Source organism: Cannabis sativa, chromosome 1 (assembly GCF_029168945.1).
Source record: "Cannabis sativa cultivar Pink pepper isolate KNU-18-1 chromosome 1, ASM2916894v1, whole genome shotgun sequence".
NCBI lineage: Eukaryota > Viridiplantae > Streptophyta > Magnoliopsida > Rosales > Cannabaceae > Cannabis > Cannabis sativa.
Genome location: NC_083601.1, coordinates 32,746,045 through 32,762,131, shown reverse-complemented (window position 1 = coordinate 32,762,131; position 16,087 = coordinate 32,746,045). Strand labels below are relative to the sequence as shown.

General features: G+C 31.3%; 2 protein-coding genes across 2 annotated transcripts; one reads left to right on the top strand and one right to left on the bottom strand.

Moving 5' to 3' along the window:
• Positions 1–353: 353 nt before the first annotated feature.
• On the top strand, positions 354–5,963 carry LOC115705866 (pentatricopeptide repeat-containing protein At1g76280). The gene is made up of 14 exons (XM_030633313.2): positions 354–492; positions 594–654; positions 788–845; positions 1,112–1,278; positions 1,472–1,579; positions 1,862–2,044; positions 2,156–2,626; positions 2,827–2,922; positions 3,066–3,239; positions 3,398–3,625; positions 3,808–3,951; positions 4,052–4,240; positions 4,666–4,785; positions 5,168–5,963. Exons 1-14 carry the CDS (start codon positions 479–481, stop codon positions 5,570–5,572), a joined length of 2,418 nt encoding a protein of 805 aa, XP_030489173.2. The 5' UTR covers positions 354–478; the 3' UTR covers positions 5,573–5,963.
• Positions 5,964–6,300: 337 nt separating this feature from the next.
• LOC115705012 (probable pectinesterase/pectinesterase inhibitor 47) lies at positions 6,301–10,512 on the bottom strand. Its single transcript, XM_030632244.2, has 4 exons — positions 9,727–10,512; positions 7,750–8,086; positions 7,220–7,334; positions 6,301–7,130 (listed from the first exon to the last, which is right to left on the bottom strand). The coding sequence occupies exons 1-4, from the start codon at positions 10,429–10,431 to the stop codon at positions 6,518–6,520; spliced, it is 1,770 nt and encodes a 589-aa protein (XP_030488104.2). The 5' UTR covers positions 10,432–10,512; the 3' UTR covers positions 6,301–6,517.
• Positions 10,513–16,087: the final 5,575 nt, after the last annotated feature.

Sequence of the window (16,087 nt, the reverse complement as noted above, 5' to 3'; positions counted from 1 at the left end):
AAATTTTGGGGTGGCCGGACGAGGAAACTGGTGGGGCCGCAGAGAGAGAAATTAATTAGGGGTTAAAGGGTTTATTGTGCGAAATTGAGAAAGAAAGGAATAAGTTTGGGCGGAGGAGAAGCACTGTATTTGGGTTTGGGAGTGATTGTTGAGGAAGATGAAGAAGACTCATTTTTAACCTTTAAACAAAGAAAGCTGTGTAAGTAACATATATATATATATGTACCCTATATTTTTTATTACTTTCATGGCACAAATCGTTTTTTTAATTCCAAAAAATAAAATAAAATAGGATGTGGTATTTTTCTTTTAGCATTTGTTAAGTAATCTACAAAATTTACTATTGCAGATTCGTTAAAGATAAACGTTTTGGCCGTCTTTCATAGCTTTTTCAGAGCAAAATTCCAATCTTTCCCCAAATGGTTCAACCCTAATTTATAATGCGAGGGTTTCTACTGAAGGAAGTTACAGTATCATCATGTACAGAACTTTGTAAGTATGCCGTATCGACTTACTATTACATCCGTGTACTTGATCCTCGTCGTCAGAAGTAACTTATACTGTGTGTGTGTGTTTTTTTTTTTTTTTTACAGAACGAAGATCCGTTTGCGGTCGTTTGCCGACTCGTTTCGTAATTCAAGAGCACAAGAACATGTATGACTGTCTATTTCCAATTTCTGTATGTTTGAAAGTTTTAGTTTTGAATGTTATGGAGAAATCAAACCATGGAATGATTTTTTTTTTTTTTTTTAAATCGTTGATATTGAAATGATGAATGTCCTGGCAGGGATGGAGTGGTCAGGCAAAAGAAGCATTGTTATGTCGAGATTTTACCACCTCAAAACGTAATCTTTTGCATTTTTCTTTTTCGGTTTTAGCTGGTGAATTTGGTATAAATGGTAGTATTAGATTAGCATAACGCTCACCTTCATGTAGTGTTTGATGCTAAGAACCTGTTTGATAATTTGGTAGTAATAAATTGCTGGTCTGTAACCCATGAAAGAATGACTAGAAAGCCTGAAAATATATTTAAATTCTTACATAAATAATCTTCTAAGAGTTTCTACAACCTCTTTAAACTCATGCTATTATGCTCTGTGGTGTGGAGCAGACTCAATCACAAAACCCATGCAAATGCAAATCGTTGATGCGCTACGCTTGGGTGAAAGAAGCAAAGCTTCCAGTCTGCTTTTAAGTCTTCATCATGGAAATTACTCTCTAAGGGCTAATGATTTTGTTTACATCCTTAGCTACTGTGCAAGATCACCTGATCCACTTGTAAGCTCCTGTTTGCAGTCATTCGGTTTTCTTTCCTTGAAGCCGAGCTTTATTTGATTTCTTTTTTTCTTTTTAAATTAATCTTTATGTCATCTCTGGAATGAAAAATTCAAGAAGAAATGTCTCTGGATCAAATCTACCATGCCAATTCTGTTGGATGTTAAAAGTCACCCATTTACTTTGTTTGTTGTAGTTTGTCCTGGAGACTTGGAAAGTGATGGATGAAAATGATATCAGGCCGGATACCATTACATCCTTGCTAATGTTGCGTGCTCTCTGCAAAGGCGGTTACCTGGATGAGGTTAGTTAATTCCATGAGATACATATTCACACACACACACACAACATATAAAAGAAGAAGATTATATAATTGTGAAGTGTTTTATTGCTATGGTTAATGACTTCATTGAGAAACATATCTTCTCATTTTACTTTTCTTTCTTTCTGTTTGGTGGTTATATATGTTGAATCATCAATTATAATCCCTGCACTATAAGAATGAAACTTTATAATGTTCTTCAATTATATATTTTTAAGTACAATGAAGGAACTGATGCTATGTTTTCCTGCTCTACATGTACAGGCATTAAATTTGATAAATTTTCTCGGAGAAAGTCTTGGCATTTACCCGCTTCCATGTATTTATAATAGTTTTTTGGGTGCCTGTGCTGAAACACAAAGTATAGGTCATGCTAATCAATGTTTGGATCTAATGGATCGTAGAATGGTAGGGAAAAATGAAGTTACTTACTCAGAGCTTCTTAAGGTGAGCAAAGTTGACTGCTACTCTCATCTTTTTTTTTTTTTTTTTTCAAATTCTTCAGGTAATGTTGTTGTGATGACTTGTCAGGTCACAATCTTTGCCTTTTGATTTCAGTTAGCAGTTTCGCAAAAGAACTTGTCTGTGGTCCAAGAGATATGGAAGGAGTGTTTCAGAAACTACAGTCTCAACATTTTCTCTCTCAAAAGATTTATTTGGTCCTTTACTAGACTGGGAGATCTGAAATCTGCTTACGATGCTTTGCAGCAGATGGTGGTTTTAGCCATCAGGGGTAATACCTCACTTTACAGTACTGAAGGAAAGCTTTGTTTTTCCAGATTAGACATTCCCATCCCTTCAAAACATGACCGGGAACAATTTTATTTGACGAAGTTGGACAGTGATACTAATAAAGACCAGTCTATTTTTAGTGTCAAAGTTAGAGAGACTGCTCATATTCAAGGAAGAATGTTTCATACATGTGAGAGTAAGCCTGTTATGAAAGCTCTCAGGTGCTCTTTCAATGATGTCATTAGTGCGTGTGCGTATTTAAACAATAATGGGCTTGCAGAGCCATTATTAGCACAGGTATCAATTTTATTTTTGGGCTTGTAGAATATATATTTATATATATTATATTCTTTAATTTTGTGCAACATGAACATGCTGGATGTCTCACAAAGTGTGATGATACAGTCAAATTCACTTTTATCATGCTTCTTTTTCTTTTTGTTCAACTTTATTTAGAGTTTCGTCTATATTGAAGTTTTTATGTTTCATCTTGTTAGATGCAAGTATTGGGTTTGGAACCATCAATCCATACATACGATGGTTTTATTAGAGCAGTTGTTTCTGAGAGGGGTTTCAGTGCTGGCATGGAAGTGGTAATTTCTATAACTTTTCTTCATGGAATTATCTTTTTTCTGAGTTTTTCAAAACTATATAATAATTTTTTTTTTTTTGAAGATTATGGTATTCAAGATAGAAATAGATTTCAACTTGGTATGTTATGTTGTGTGATTTGCAGTTAAAAATTATGCAACACAAAAATTTGAAAGCTTCCGACCGGACTGTTGCAACCCTTTCAGTGAGTTGCAGTAAAGCGCTAGAATTGGATTTAGCTGAGGCTCTGCTTCACCGACTATCTATATGTCCATATCCGCACCCGTTCAATGTTTTTTTTGCTGCATGTGACACACTGGTAAGTTGAATTTTTGTAATATCTGTGAATTTGGAATGAATACACATTTTGTCATAAAAAAAAAAGGTCCCCTGCTCACGTATATTTCCCTCACAATTGCAGTATTTTTCTTCTTATTTTTTGGCTATGCATCTAAAATTGTTGCTTATATATGCCAGGACCAACCTGAGCGTGCTGTGCGGGTATTGGCCAAGATGAGAAATCTGAAACTTCTGCCAGATATTAGGACATATGAGCTTCTGTTTTCTTTGTTTGGTAACGTGAATGCCCCTTATGAAAAGGGCAATATGCTGTCACATTTAGATGTTGCTAAAAGAATAAATGCTATAGAAATGGATATGGCAAAAAATGGTGTCCAGCACAGTCATTTATCAATGAAGAACTTGGTAAGTCTAGGTTCCATGGTTAAATAATGCTGAAAACCAGTACCTATTTTTATATGTATATACATTTGTTTTTTCACAAAGTCTATTTCTATTCCATTCAATTTTGGCTCCTGCTATCATTATTTTCTAATCATATGACCTTTAATTGAATGCCTCATTTATTTATTAAATCTACCTTCCAGTTGAAAGCCATTGGAGCAGAGGAAATGATAAAAGAACTTATCCATTATTTCCACGTCGCAGAAAGTCTTTTCAGTCGTAGCAAAATTTATCTTGGAACACCCATTTGCAATACGGTGTTGCATTATCTTGTTGAAGCTAAGGAAGTAGGTACTTCAAACCGTGTTTTCTCTTCCATTCCCTTTATTATGAAGTCAACTAATATTGTTCTATGGCTGTTTACAAGCTTTCTTTCTTGACGTTCAGATTGGCATGGCAATTGAACTATTCAAACACATGAAGTCTTGTGGTATGTTGCCCAATGATGCAACTTATAATATAATGATCGATTGCTGTAGTACCTTAAGAAGCTTCAGATCCGCTTGTGCTCTTGTTTCCATGATGATTCGTGATGGGTTTTATCCACAGGCAATGACTTTCACTACTCTAATGAAGGTAGCTTTGATATTCTGCTAACATAGTCTGATTTTTCCTTCTTTTTATATATCAGCTTGGAAAATATTGTGCTCCTATGTGCGCGTTACAAATGTTTACTCATGAAAAGTTCTAATATTAATTTGACTGAGTTACCTTCTTGTATTCTTGGCTATAAACTTTTCAGTGTGATGTAGTGATTCTTGTAGATGCCTCAGCTGATTCATATTTCTTCTGATAATAGTAATTGTTCTTCATAATTATTTCTACTAACTTACCCTTGTTATCAGCTGTTTCTAACTAATTGTGCTTTAATGGAAATTTTGATGTCTATACACTGCTTTTCCCTTACCATATATAGCACAGGCCACCTTAAAGTAATATGCTTGAATTGTTAAGCAGTATCAACGTTACTGATTTTCCTGTGTGGTTCTACTTTTTTCCAGATTCTACTGGAGAATGATAATTATGGTGGAGCTTTAAATCTTTTGGAACAAGCCATCACAGAAGGAGTTCAACTTGATGTTTTGTTGTTTAATACTATTCTTAAGAAAGCATGCGAACAGGTACTGAATTTCTATTATTATTACTTTTACTCTATAAACTATAAAGGGTTATAAGGAGTTCTTAACCTGAAAATTAACAAGCAAGAACAAATTCAGTGTGAAATTGTTTATTTAAAAACTATTACATAGAGATTGCATACCATGAATATTAATATTGAGTTCAAAAGCAAATATTATAATCATGAAACTTTGAAATTGTTGTCAAATTGGTAGGGGAAATACATTTTGTGATGTAACTTTTTGACATGATTAAACCAACTTTTCACTTTTAGAACTAATATAATTATTACATGTCTTGATATTTGTATTCTAACTCAACTTATCGGGGAGTTCATAGCTAAGTATTATGTATTGATACTGCTATTCTTTTTGTGGAAAACAGGGGATGATTGACGTGATTGAGTTCGTTGTTGAGCAAATGCACCAAGAAAAAATCCAGCCCGACTCATCAACTTGTAACTATGTGTTCTCTGCATACCATGACCGCGGTTTTTATAACACAGCCATGGAAGCATTGCAGGTATTGAGCATGCGTGTGTTAGGAGAAGAATTCGGCGATCTTCCAAAAGAGATGGAGGTTGAATACAATTTTATCCTAGCTGAAGAGGCGGAAGCCGAGTCAAGAATATTGCAGCTGTTTGAAAATTTCCAGGAGGACCGTGCTGTTGCCCTTCTGAGTTTGAGATGGTGTGCCATGCTTGGTTTTTCAATTTCTTGGTCACCTAATGAGAGTTCATGGGCAAAAAGACTCTCAACTAACTATAATACCCGAAAAGGACTCAGATGACAGCTAGCACAAAATTGATAATATTCCTCTCAATTTGTTTTTTTGTTGAAGAGCAGTGCTGAGTTAAAATTAACTGGGTCTGCTTGGTAAGCCATAGCCTTTGGCCAGAGTTAGTTACGTTGTGGTCCGGATGACATGGCTAACTACCATACTTACTTGGCTGGCAAACTTAACCCAGAGTCCAAGGTGGCTACCTCATTCATTCTGGTATTCTTTAATTGTTTTTTTCACTTAAAAGTGCTCTAACATAAGATAGGAAAGTTCTTGGGACTGTATACTTTCATCAAGTCCCTGTTAGAACTCTTAGATTTTCCAAATAACATGTATCATTTTGGTTGCATTTTCAACTAGTGAAGAGCAAAGTAGTAAATGAAATTAAATTGATGGCAAATTTATTATTTATTTTTTTTTCTACAATAGTCTGCAATCTGTTGCCCCCACTTTGACCTTTACCTTTTTTTGTCTATCTAAAACGTTATTATACCCAGCGCATGCGTGACCAATTAGGGACAACTTTCCTAGTAAAACGACAACGTTGTTAATAGCTCTTCCTTTTGTAAACGACAATTGTCTAAAAAATGACAAGTAGACAACATTCTTGTCGTTGAAATGAAAACTACAATGTTTATGGGACGACAACTTTCTTGAAGAACGACATGTTTTTTTTAGCTAAAACGCAGGAAGACATAGGCCCAAAGCTGAATAGAAAGTATAGCAAGTGTTGTGTGTACAACCAAAACTCCAGAAGTATATTATTAGTTATTTTCTTTCAACTAGAAACCACAAATAAGTTATATTACGAGTAACATGAATTCAAATTAGCTTTTTAAATAATACAAAGGTAATTAATAGTTGCAAATTGTAATAATTATAATAAAACATCTCGATGATTAGTAATATATTGAACTAATAATAAGATGATGCAAAAATAAATATAGTGGCTACCTAGTCTAGTAATCCTTCTGCGAATGGAATATCAGTGTCAGGCAACCAAGTTTCGCCCATGGTAAAATTATAGAGAGTGAAATTCAAAGCTTGAGTAGTGTTCATTAGAACAAAGCCCGGCCACTTAACCCTCATACCAGTATCAGAACCTGGACCATAATTCTCAAACTCTCCATAAAAAAGGGTATCCAATCCCAATGTACCATTCCACTCCAACCACCCAACCAAAGTCACAAAACTCCCAATATATGATTGCATGTAAACAGTCCTAGAGTATTGCTTCCATGGCCTACCAAGGTAACTTAGAGTAGTCGTACTAGTAGAATTTGATTCTTCATCATCATCATCAACATCAACTGCGAGATCAGGTGCTGCTTCTATGGTGCAATTGTGGATAGAGATTCCAGTATTTTGGTTGGGGTCTGTCCGACCCTGAGCCGTGATGACATTTTTTTGGTGCAACATGGGTTTACGAGCTAGAATTTTGCAGTTTTGGAAAACAGCAGCAGCATTACCAAAGATAAAATCTACTGTGCCCTGGATTTGGCAATCTCGGTAGAATTGCCTTAGGGAATGGACATAGAGAGTGTCTTGGTAGCCCTCGATGCTGCACCTGCTACGAATAAAATATATATAAATTCAAAAACATATATTTATATATTTGTATAGAGATTTAGAAAAAGTGGCCCTATATAGGTGGACCTGTAAAATATGGAGAGGTCGGCTTGGTTCCGAACTGCCACGGCTTGATGTTTCTCTGGGCCCGCTGTATTCCTGAATGTTATGTCTATGGCCATGAAATGGTCTCCGGCAACAGCTACAACAAGCCATTATATTTACAAATTAAAATATCCTACTTAATTATAACAAATGTTTAATCTTAATCATATAATATTCCTAATTAATTATATAATAGGGAAATTTGTAGGTAGTCAAATGTAAATTTTAAATAATTTAATGTTATCTACAAATTAGAATTTAGGTAGCATACATATCAACTTTTTTATTATGTGTTAATTTTTATACTATAATTTATATATATTTGAAATTTAGGCTTGATACTCCACAAATTATTCACACATAGTAAAAGACACATTTTTTGTATGATAAATTTAATCATACTAAACATAATTTTTATCACATTACTAAATTAAAACTCTACTTATTCATACTTAAAATTTATATGAATTTACTTCTTATAGTGGACCCCAGACTTTTTTGTACGTACTTACCGAATGTTGAACTATTGTAAGTACTCCAACCGTCAATGACGCTGTGGTTCCCAGAAACAATAGTGGAATTGATCCCATCTCCAAGCAATATTATATTCTTCTTACATCTTGGAATAACAATATATTCTTCATAGTATCCTTCCATGGCATATATTATGAAATACCCATCTTCTGCTTTCAAATTCTTGGGTGCTATTGCTATGGCCTCTCCTATGCTTCTGAAATCTTTTGTCCCATCTTTCCTCACAATTACACTCCCGTTTACCATAATTCCATTCCCTTCCATTTCCAAAACAATCCTTTCTGCTAATTCATCCCTCGACCGCTTATGTAAACTCTAATTAAACAACAAAAAAAAAAAATAGTGAAAAGTTAATTAATCTCAATCAATAATTAATAAGAAATTTATGTTTACTATTATTGGACATCATCTCGATCAATTGTCCAGCATCTATACAAACCTATATATATACTACAAACTTATAAAAAAATGTTTATGTTAGCCGAAAAACCATTTTTCTTTTTACTATATAAATGTTCAAAACTAGCTACCCAGCCTATTAAATGATGTTATTATAAAGAATGTTTATAAAGATAGTCACATTTACATATATATTTATTTACAGTATTAAATAATTAACGATTGATTAATATATAGGCGTAGTACTGTAGATATGTAGTGAAGTTATCAAATGGAAAGAATGTTATAAATCCATTAATTAGGTACGTCGATCTTTATAGATATTAGATACATATGTGCAGGGCCGGCCCTGAAATATAGTGGGCTATAGGGTAAAAATTATTTTTTGGGTCCTTATTTAGAAAAAAAATGATATTTTTCAAAATCAGCAAAAAAATTGTGTAATTTTAAAAGGACAAAATTTTTTTTTTGGGCCCCTGGACTAGGTGGGCCCTAGGCACAGGCCTAGCCCGCCTATGCCCAGGGCCGGCCCTGCATATGTGACACTGACACCGATAGTATTATTTTTTTTTAAAATAAAACTCTCCACCTTTTATTAAACTGAAAAATCAGCCAAAGAATTTGCAACTAACTCAAGAGACAGAAAACTCTCCGATAATACTTGACTACATATGGAAAATAATAACGCGCGTGATATGTTTAATTGCTACAGGAGTAAGAGCTAGTCTAACTCTGCTAACTATATATATAATATGAGAAATGCTAAACGTCTAGCACGCTTCTACGTGTCAATATCGCTATTGGTCTAAACGAGTATCGAGTCCCATATAATATAATATAATATAATAGTTTTTAAGGAGTATCGCTAGCCAATCGCAACGCGACATGCCGAGAAGGTGCTAGACGTGCCTAATAGCAATCCTCATATAATATATATATATATACGTGCACATTCTAATTGTGTTTGTGGTGCTCGATAAACGATTGTATATACCAAAAACATTAACACCAAAGAAAAACCATGCTTATTTCTTCCCGAATATATATTTTCTCTTGAAACGAGCCATCTAATTGCAAATACACTAAAAAATGTGCCAAATGTATATATCCAAAACTCAGATGTATATATATATTTAAATATTATTCACTCGAACAAGGTATTACTATTTTTTGGACAAATACATACTAATAATTTTATGTAGTTCTGCAATTCTAAATTTGTGTAGGCACACCTTTATCAACCAACCGCCATATGCACAATTAATACTATATTTTGAAATGGGAATATATCTATAGAAAAGTATAATAATGACTATTACATTTTCATACTAGTTTTATAGCTACTGTGAATTAACTCAAATGAGTTTTCTTATTATTTTATTTAGATTTTTGAATTTTACTCCCATTTTCAACATATTATTTTGAAAGTTTACCACAAAATTATTTGAATGGATCTCATTATTATAGTAATGTCGTCATAAATTCATAAATAATTATGTAGCTCAATAATAACAATAACAAATACATTGAATTACAAAAACGACGTCGTTACGTACCTTGATCAACTGAGCAAGTGGCTCCCGACGACGGGGGTTGGCCTCGCGGTGTGGGAATCGATAATCATGGCGACCTTTCTGTCTGTGGTGTTGCTTCGCAATATTCCTACTTAGCGCGTGCATTACAAGCCCCAAAGATACACTGTAAAGCTCGCTAACCTCAAACATCACCGGCTCCGACAGCACCACCACCGTCCCATTTCCAATACTTCTTCCCACTAAAACTCCGCTCTTAGCCTCCACCAGCCCCTCATAGCAAGTCTCTTGGTTCGTCACAATGGCGCTCAGCCGCGATCGAACCTGCTCGACCACCTCCTCCGACGTCGGAAACTCGGCTGACCGGAGATTCTCCGATATGGACTCGAGAAACTCGACATTGAGCTCGAAGAGCTGGCGGCAATCCTCCACGGCGCCGGCATCTCTCCGGGAGATGGAGTTCCGGTGGCGGCGGAGGAATCGGTTAGTTGCTCGGGTCATTCTCCGTGCCTTCTTTAAGCATTGCTTGACGGAGAACTTTCCGTAAGTGTAGGGATCAGCCGGGGTGTACTGTGTGATGGAGGAGAGAATTGAGCGGCATAGCTTTGGGTAGAGAGAAGAGTTGCAATTTGGGTCAAGCGGAGAGGTAGCGGTGGCGGTGGCGGTGGAGGTGATGAATAGAAATAAGTAGAGAGAGGGTTTGATGAAGATGATGAGTGGTAGAGTCATGGTGAAAATTGAATAATGAGTGAGTAGCTACTAGCTATAGACATTTATTTAAGTTATGTGGTGTTATTACTTCATTCATATATATTACTTCATTTATTTAAGTGAGTAGCTACTAGCTATAGACATTTATTTAAGTTTTGTTTGTTATTACTTCCGGAAAATGAATTTATACAGAAAGGTGGTCATATATAGCTGTTTAGGTAGTGTTTGGTTTACATGAATGAGTGTAGGAATGGAATTGTTATTCCTAAAGAAAGATCATTCAAGTGTTTGGTTTGTTTATTGTCATTGGAAAACTCATTCCATAGGAATTATAATTCATGTAAACTAAGGAATTACTTTTCCTAAATAAAATGACTTGAAAAGCCATTCCATACAAACTTAAAATTATTTTTCCTTATCTACCCTTCTCATAAATAAATGATAAAGGTTATAATTATATGGATAACATTTTTTTATTTTAAAATATATATCTACAACATTTAATATTATAATGATATGTTTATTATATTTTTTTGTACATAATTATAGGAAAGTAATATTATTATTATAATTATATTGATAAACGATGTGTGATGATTAAATTATATGAATAACATTATGTTGATACTTAAATATTTAATATAAAATAAACTATTAAATTAAATATTTATTTATATTTTATTATTTGATAATTAGATCTAAAAAATACAATTTGAGAGTGATACATAAATATATATCATTTTTTTATTTGTACCATAATGGTAATTTTATAAAACAAAAATTATTTTAAAAGAGTAAAGGACATTTTGGTCAAAATAATAAAAATTCTATTTCATTCTATACTTTACCAATCATCATAGTTCTTATTCTTATTGATTCCATAGTCTTTACCAAACAAAAGAATAGAAATTTCATTCCATTCTATTTCATTCTATACTTTACCAATCATCATAGTTCTTATTCATTATTGATTCCATAGTCTTTACCAAACAAAAGAATAGAAATTCCATTCCATTCTATACTTTACCATTCTTATTACTACATGGAATAAATGCAATCATGCATGAATATTTAGCATGAAAAGTCAGTAAAAAAAATTACTTGAGACGGGTAAGAGATTCACATTTTTTTTTTTACCTGGAATGTGCGACCCCACCAATCACCACCTAGCTCCTGGGGTAGGGATTCTATCTCAATAGGGAATATAAGTGCACTCCTTGCTAAAATAGCACCATTTTGAAATTATAGAAAAAAAATTATAAAATTGAATCCTGATCATCTTAGCTATTTTAATATTTTTTAGTTTAATGAATATTGCTTAACTAAATGTAGAGATAACTATTAGCTAAGCATTTTTAATATTATTTTTTTTCTTCACTTTTTTATATATGTATAATATTATATGAATTTTAAAAAATATAATATTATATTTGTATATATTAAAAATATGATATTTAAATGATATAGAAAAAAAAAAATAGAGATACTGATGATGTATAATATAAGGTAAAAATTTGAGGTAAAATAGATTAAGTGAAGTTTTGATAATGTATTTTAAAAAATAGAGTAGAAAAGTTCGGAGTACTCTAAAACGAGAAGTACAAAGATCTTTTTTCAGTTACCAATCTCCATATTATATTCTTAACAAAAAAAAAAATCTCCATATTATATATTTGGTAAAAGTATTTGAGGTAAATTGTACCAATAAATTATACAGCATTCCATTAAAAAAAAAGGAACCTATACCCTTTAGCAATTTTTTTTGTTCTCGGACAAGGTGGGGGTGGGGAAAAAAGTCACCGCTAGGGGTGTTCATTGGATCATATCTAATGGATTTGGACCATCCGATCTAATCCAATTATTTATTGGATATTAGATTTTGTCATCCGATCCAATCCAATTGAATTGAGTCATCCAATCTGATCCAATCCAATTGAATTGAGACATCCAATCTGATCCAATCCAATTGAATTGAGTCATCCAATCTGATACGATCCAATGGATGTATTGGATTGGATCGGTTCCATCCATTAGATGCTTTAACTGATTTTTTATTGGATTGGATTGGATCCATCCAATGGATGAACCAATCCATTTTAGCCACTATTTAGGCTGATTTCATTAAATAGAAAAAAAAATATGAAAAAACATAACTTAAAACCTAATAATCCAACATAGGTAATTAACATTAGTTTAATCCAAATCCAATCTAATTTTCATGATCCCATATAAAAATATAACACAAATCTAACTTAATAAGTAAAAGTCTTAATAAACAAGTCCAATACATCAAATGCAAATATTATATAAAATATTAAATCAATCACTCTCTTGAGTTTAATCTTTGATGGTCTAATCTTACAAAAGAGGATGTTTACTCAATTTTAAGATCACCAACCCCATTAAGAATTTCTACAAAAAAAATACAACAAAACAATAAAAAAAATAGTATATTCTATTGAAAAGATTATAAAATAAAATTAAAATATAGATACATATTACCAGCTTCTAATTAATAAGAGTAAAACCTATTAATAATTAATATATTGTTTTAAAATAAAATAATAAAATATTAAATATTAAATATGATTGAATGGACATTGGATGATATTGGATTGGATCGGTTCGGTTATCCATTGGATCAGATGTCTTATCCAACATCTGATCCGATCCAATTAGATATTTTTAAAATTTGCATCCGATCCGATCCAATTATGAGTGGATATCCGATTCTATTGGATCATTTGAGATTGGATTGGTCGGTTGGAATTGGATTGGATGACTTTCTGCACACCCCTATCACCGCTGGCACATTTGTTTGATATATTTTTTTTTTTTTTATTTTGTTTATGTATTTTTCTAGTAATTTTTTTAATAAATTATGGAGTTGTATTTTTACTGATAACAATCAATAATGTATATAATTCCATTTATGCATTGCCATTCTCTAAACTAATAAAAATGGTCGAAAATATAATAATTTTTTTTGTTGTAATTACAAAATATATATATATCCTAATTTTTCTTAACTAATGTATTGTTCGGTAACCATTAAAAAATTAGTTTTTTGATTAATTAATCAAAAACCATGAAGAAACTACGATATTTTGTTAAATAAAATTAAAAAAAAAAACAAAAAACAAAATAATTTCCGAACCAACAGTAAAACTTATTTATTTATAATTAAAATTTGCAAGTTTATAACAACCAATTACAATTTTGTAAACATATTTACAACTTTTTTTTTTTTTTTTAAAAAAAAAAAAAACTGGGCGCTATAGACTGTTCTCCTTATTTTGTAATTATTACAAATATAGTAAATTATGATCATTTTCCAAAAGTATCACACAAAGTATATTTTTTTTTTCTTATATATGTTTGTTAATTAAATTTTAATTATAAATTATATTTATAGAAAAATATGGGTAATAAGGCACTTTAATTACATCAAAATAGATTTCTTTAGAATAAAATTATTTTTGACTAAAAACATAAAACAAAGTGTTCCTAAATTAAAGGGGAAATAATTCGTTCTTCCAAAGTACTGCCTTATTAAGTTTATGACACGTTTATTAAATATAATCATCATAATCAGAATAATTTAATGAAAGAAATTAATAGCAATGAAATGTAAAATAATAAAGTTTTTATTTTATTATATTAGAATTGACAAGAACAAAAAAACACTCCTAATGATTTTATTTTATCTACATAATTATAAAATATAATTGAAATGTTTTAATTTAACCAAACTCACCTTTAAAAAAATGCAATTATTTTCATAAATTTTAGAGGGTAGATTTGTTTTCTAATTTTATTATTATTATAAACTTCATTAAATGAAATGTCTGCCGAAAAAATAGACGGCAGAGTTCATACTGAAAATTCCATCTAATAAAAAAAACAAAAAACTCCTAATAATTAGTAAAACTATGAATCAACCTTATTAATTAGTAAAACTATATAAATAAAAACCAACAAAAAAACTCCTAATAGAATACTAATAATAATAAAAATAGATAATTACATAATCACTATTTTTTGTAAATTTTTTATAATTTTACGTTTAAAGATTTTTTTTTTTTTTATATTTTTACCGTGTTCTATAAAAAGATACGAAAACAATAAAAAAGTTACATTAAAATAGCATGAAAATAACATCCAAATAACATACAAATTAAAAAAAAAATCAACAATAAATTAATAAGAGTATAATATAAAAATACATCAAATACCGTATTTTCTGTAAATAAAATTATAAAAATCATAAAAAATTTTAAAATTCCGTACAACTGTATTTTAATATTTCTTTTACTATTTTTATGTATTTATGAAATAATTCCAATAAAAAATAATTAAAATCAAAAAATTTATTTTGATTCATTTCTCCATGGATCTTACAAAATTTTTACTAACACAATACTCTTTATTTTTCTTAGCTAAAATAGTTAAAAAAAAGTTTAAAATAAAATGATTTTTATTATTATTGCTTCAATCATGCTCTCAATCTTGATTAGTATTTAATCATTTTAATAATATTTTACACTTCAAATTTATCAATATAAATTAATTTTGATAAAATAATAAAAATTAGTAAGGTTACTTTTGATTAAAATACCATTAAAACAACTTAAGAAAAACGTAGGTAGTTCCCTATCAATTCTCTCCGAAGATACTCTTTAGCTAAAATAAGGAGTGGGATTTGAAAAAAATGAGCTCAGAATATCAAAAAATGACTCTCTATAATACAAAATGGTTAATAGAGAGTTCCCTAAATGCAGGGAGCTCCTTACTTTTTTACTAACATTTTTATATTTTAATAAAACCACTATTACTTTTTTACTATTTATGACTTTCTATTTTAGCTTTTTAGCTATATTGGTTAAAAAAATTGAGAATACCATTAGAGATGCTTAGAGCCATATTTTGTATAGTTGGAGCTTATTTTTTTCAAGTCTCACTCCATTTTAGCTAAGGAGTGTGTTTAAAGAGCATGGTAAAAATAAGGAGCTCCCTATCTTTTATTATAGAGAACCATTTTTTTCATGGTTGGAGTGAACTCATTTTTTTTAAGACTCACTCCTTATTTTAGCTAAGTAGTGTATTTAAAGAACATAGTTGGAGATGCTCTAAGTAAATGAGAACAACGACAGATCCAAAATTTAAAGTAAGGGGAGCGTAATTTTTTTTTGGTATGACAGGGACAAATGTAAACCTTAAAAAAAATGATTTTCTTAATAGATTTGAACCATTGACCTCTATCGGATATACAATATAATTTAATCATTACACTAAAGTTAGTATTATATTTATAAATATTATCTTTTATTACAAATATATATCGTAACTAACTAAAAGACATATACATTTTTTTTTTCTTGATTTATGTCTCCGTCTCCTTGCTTCTATGTGGGTGAGAATAAGTACCCGTGTGATTCCTATTGGCTTCCCGTGCAACTTCAAACTTATTGTTCCTCAAACATTGCAACATATGAAGAAAGATACTGCAAAAATAGATGTAGAATAGGCAACATTACGTATGGGTATGGCTATGGTTGATTTGTACTCGGCTTGATTTGGCCTATGCGGTCGGCGTTGTTAATTAGTGTGTTCATGGCTGATCAAGGAAAATTTATTTGTTTATGGTATTGAAGCATTGCAAGTCAAAACATGA

Bases quoted from the DNA above. Each gene is read 5' to 3' on its own strand.
- LOC115705012 (XM_030632244.2), bottom strand. From the start codon at position 10,431: ATGACTCTACCACTCATCATCTTCATCAAACCCTCTCTCTACTTATTT. The intron at 8,087-9,726 runs GTACGTAACGAC...TTGTTTAATTAG, and splicing joins CACTTGCTCAGTTGATCAAG to AGTTTACATAAGCGGTCGAG. The intron at 7,131-7,219 runs GTCCACCTATAT...TATTCGTAGCAG, and splicing joins GACCTCTCCATATTTTACAG to GTGCAGCATCGAGGGCTACC.
- LOC115705866 (XM_030633313.2), top strand. The intron at 1,580-1,861 runs GTTAGTTAATTC...CTACATGTACAG, and splicing joins AAGGCGGTTACCTGGATGAG to GCATTAAATTTGATAAATTT. The intron at 3,952-4,051 runs GTAGGTACTTCA...CTTGACGTTCAG, and splicing joins ATCTTGTTGAAGCTAAGGAA to ATTGGCATGGCAATTGAACT.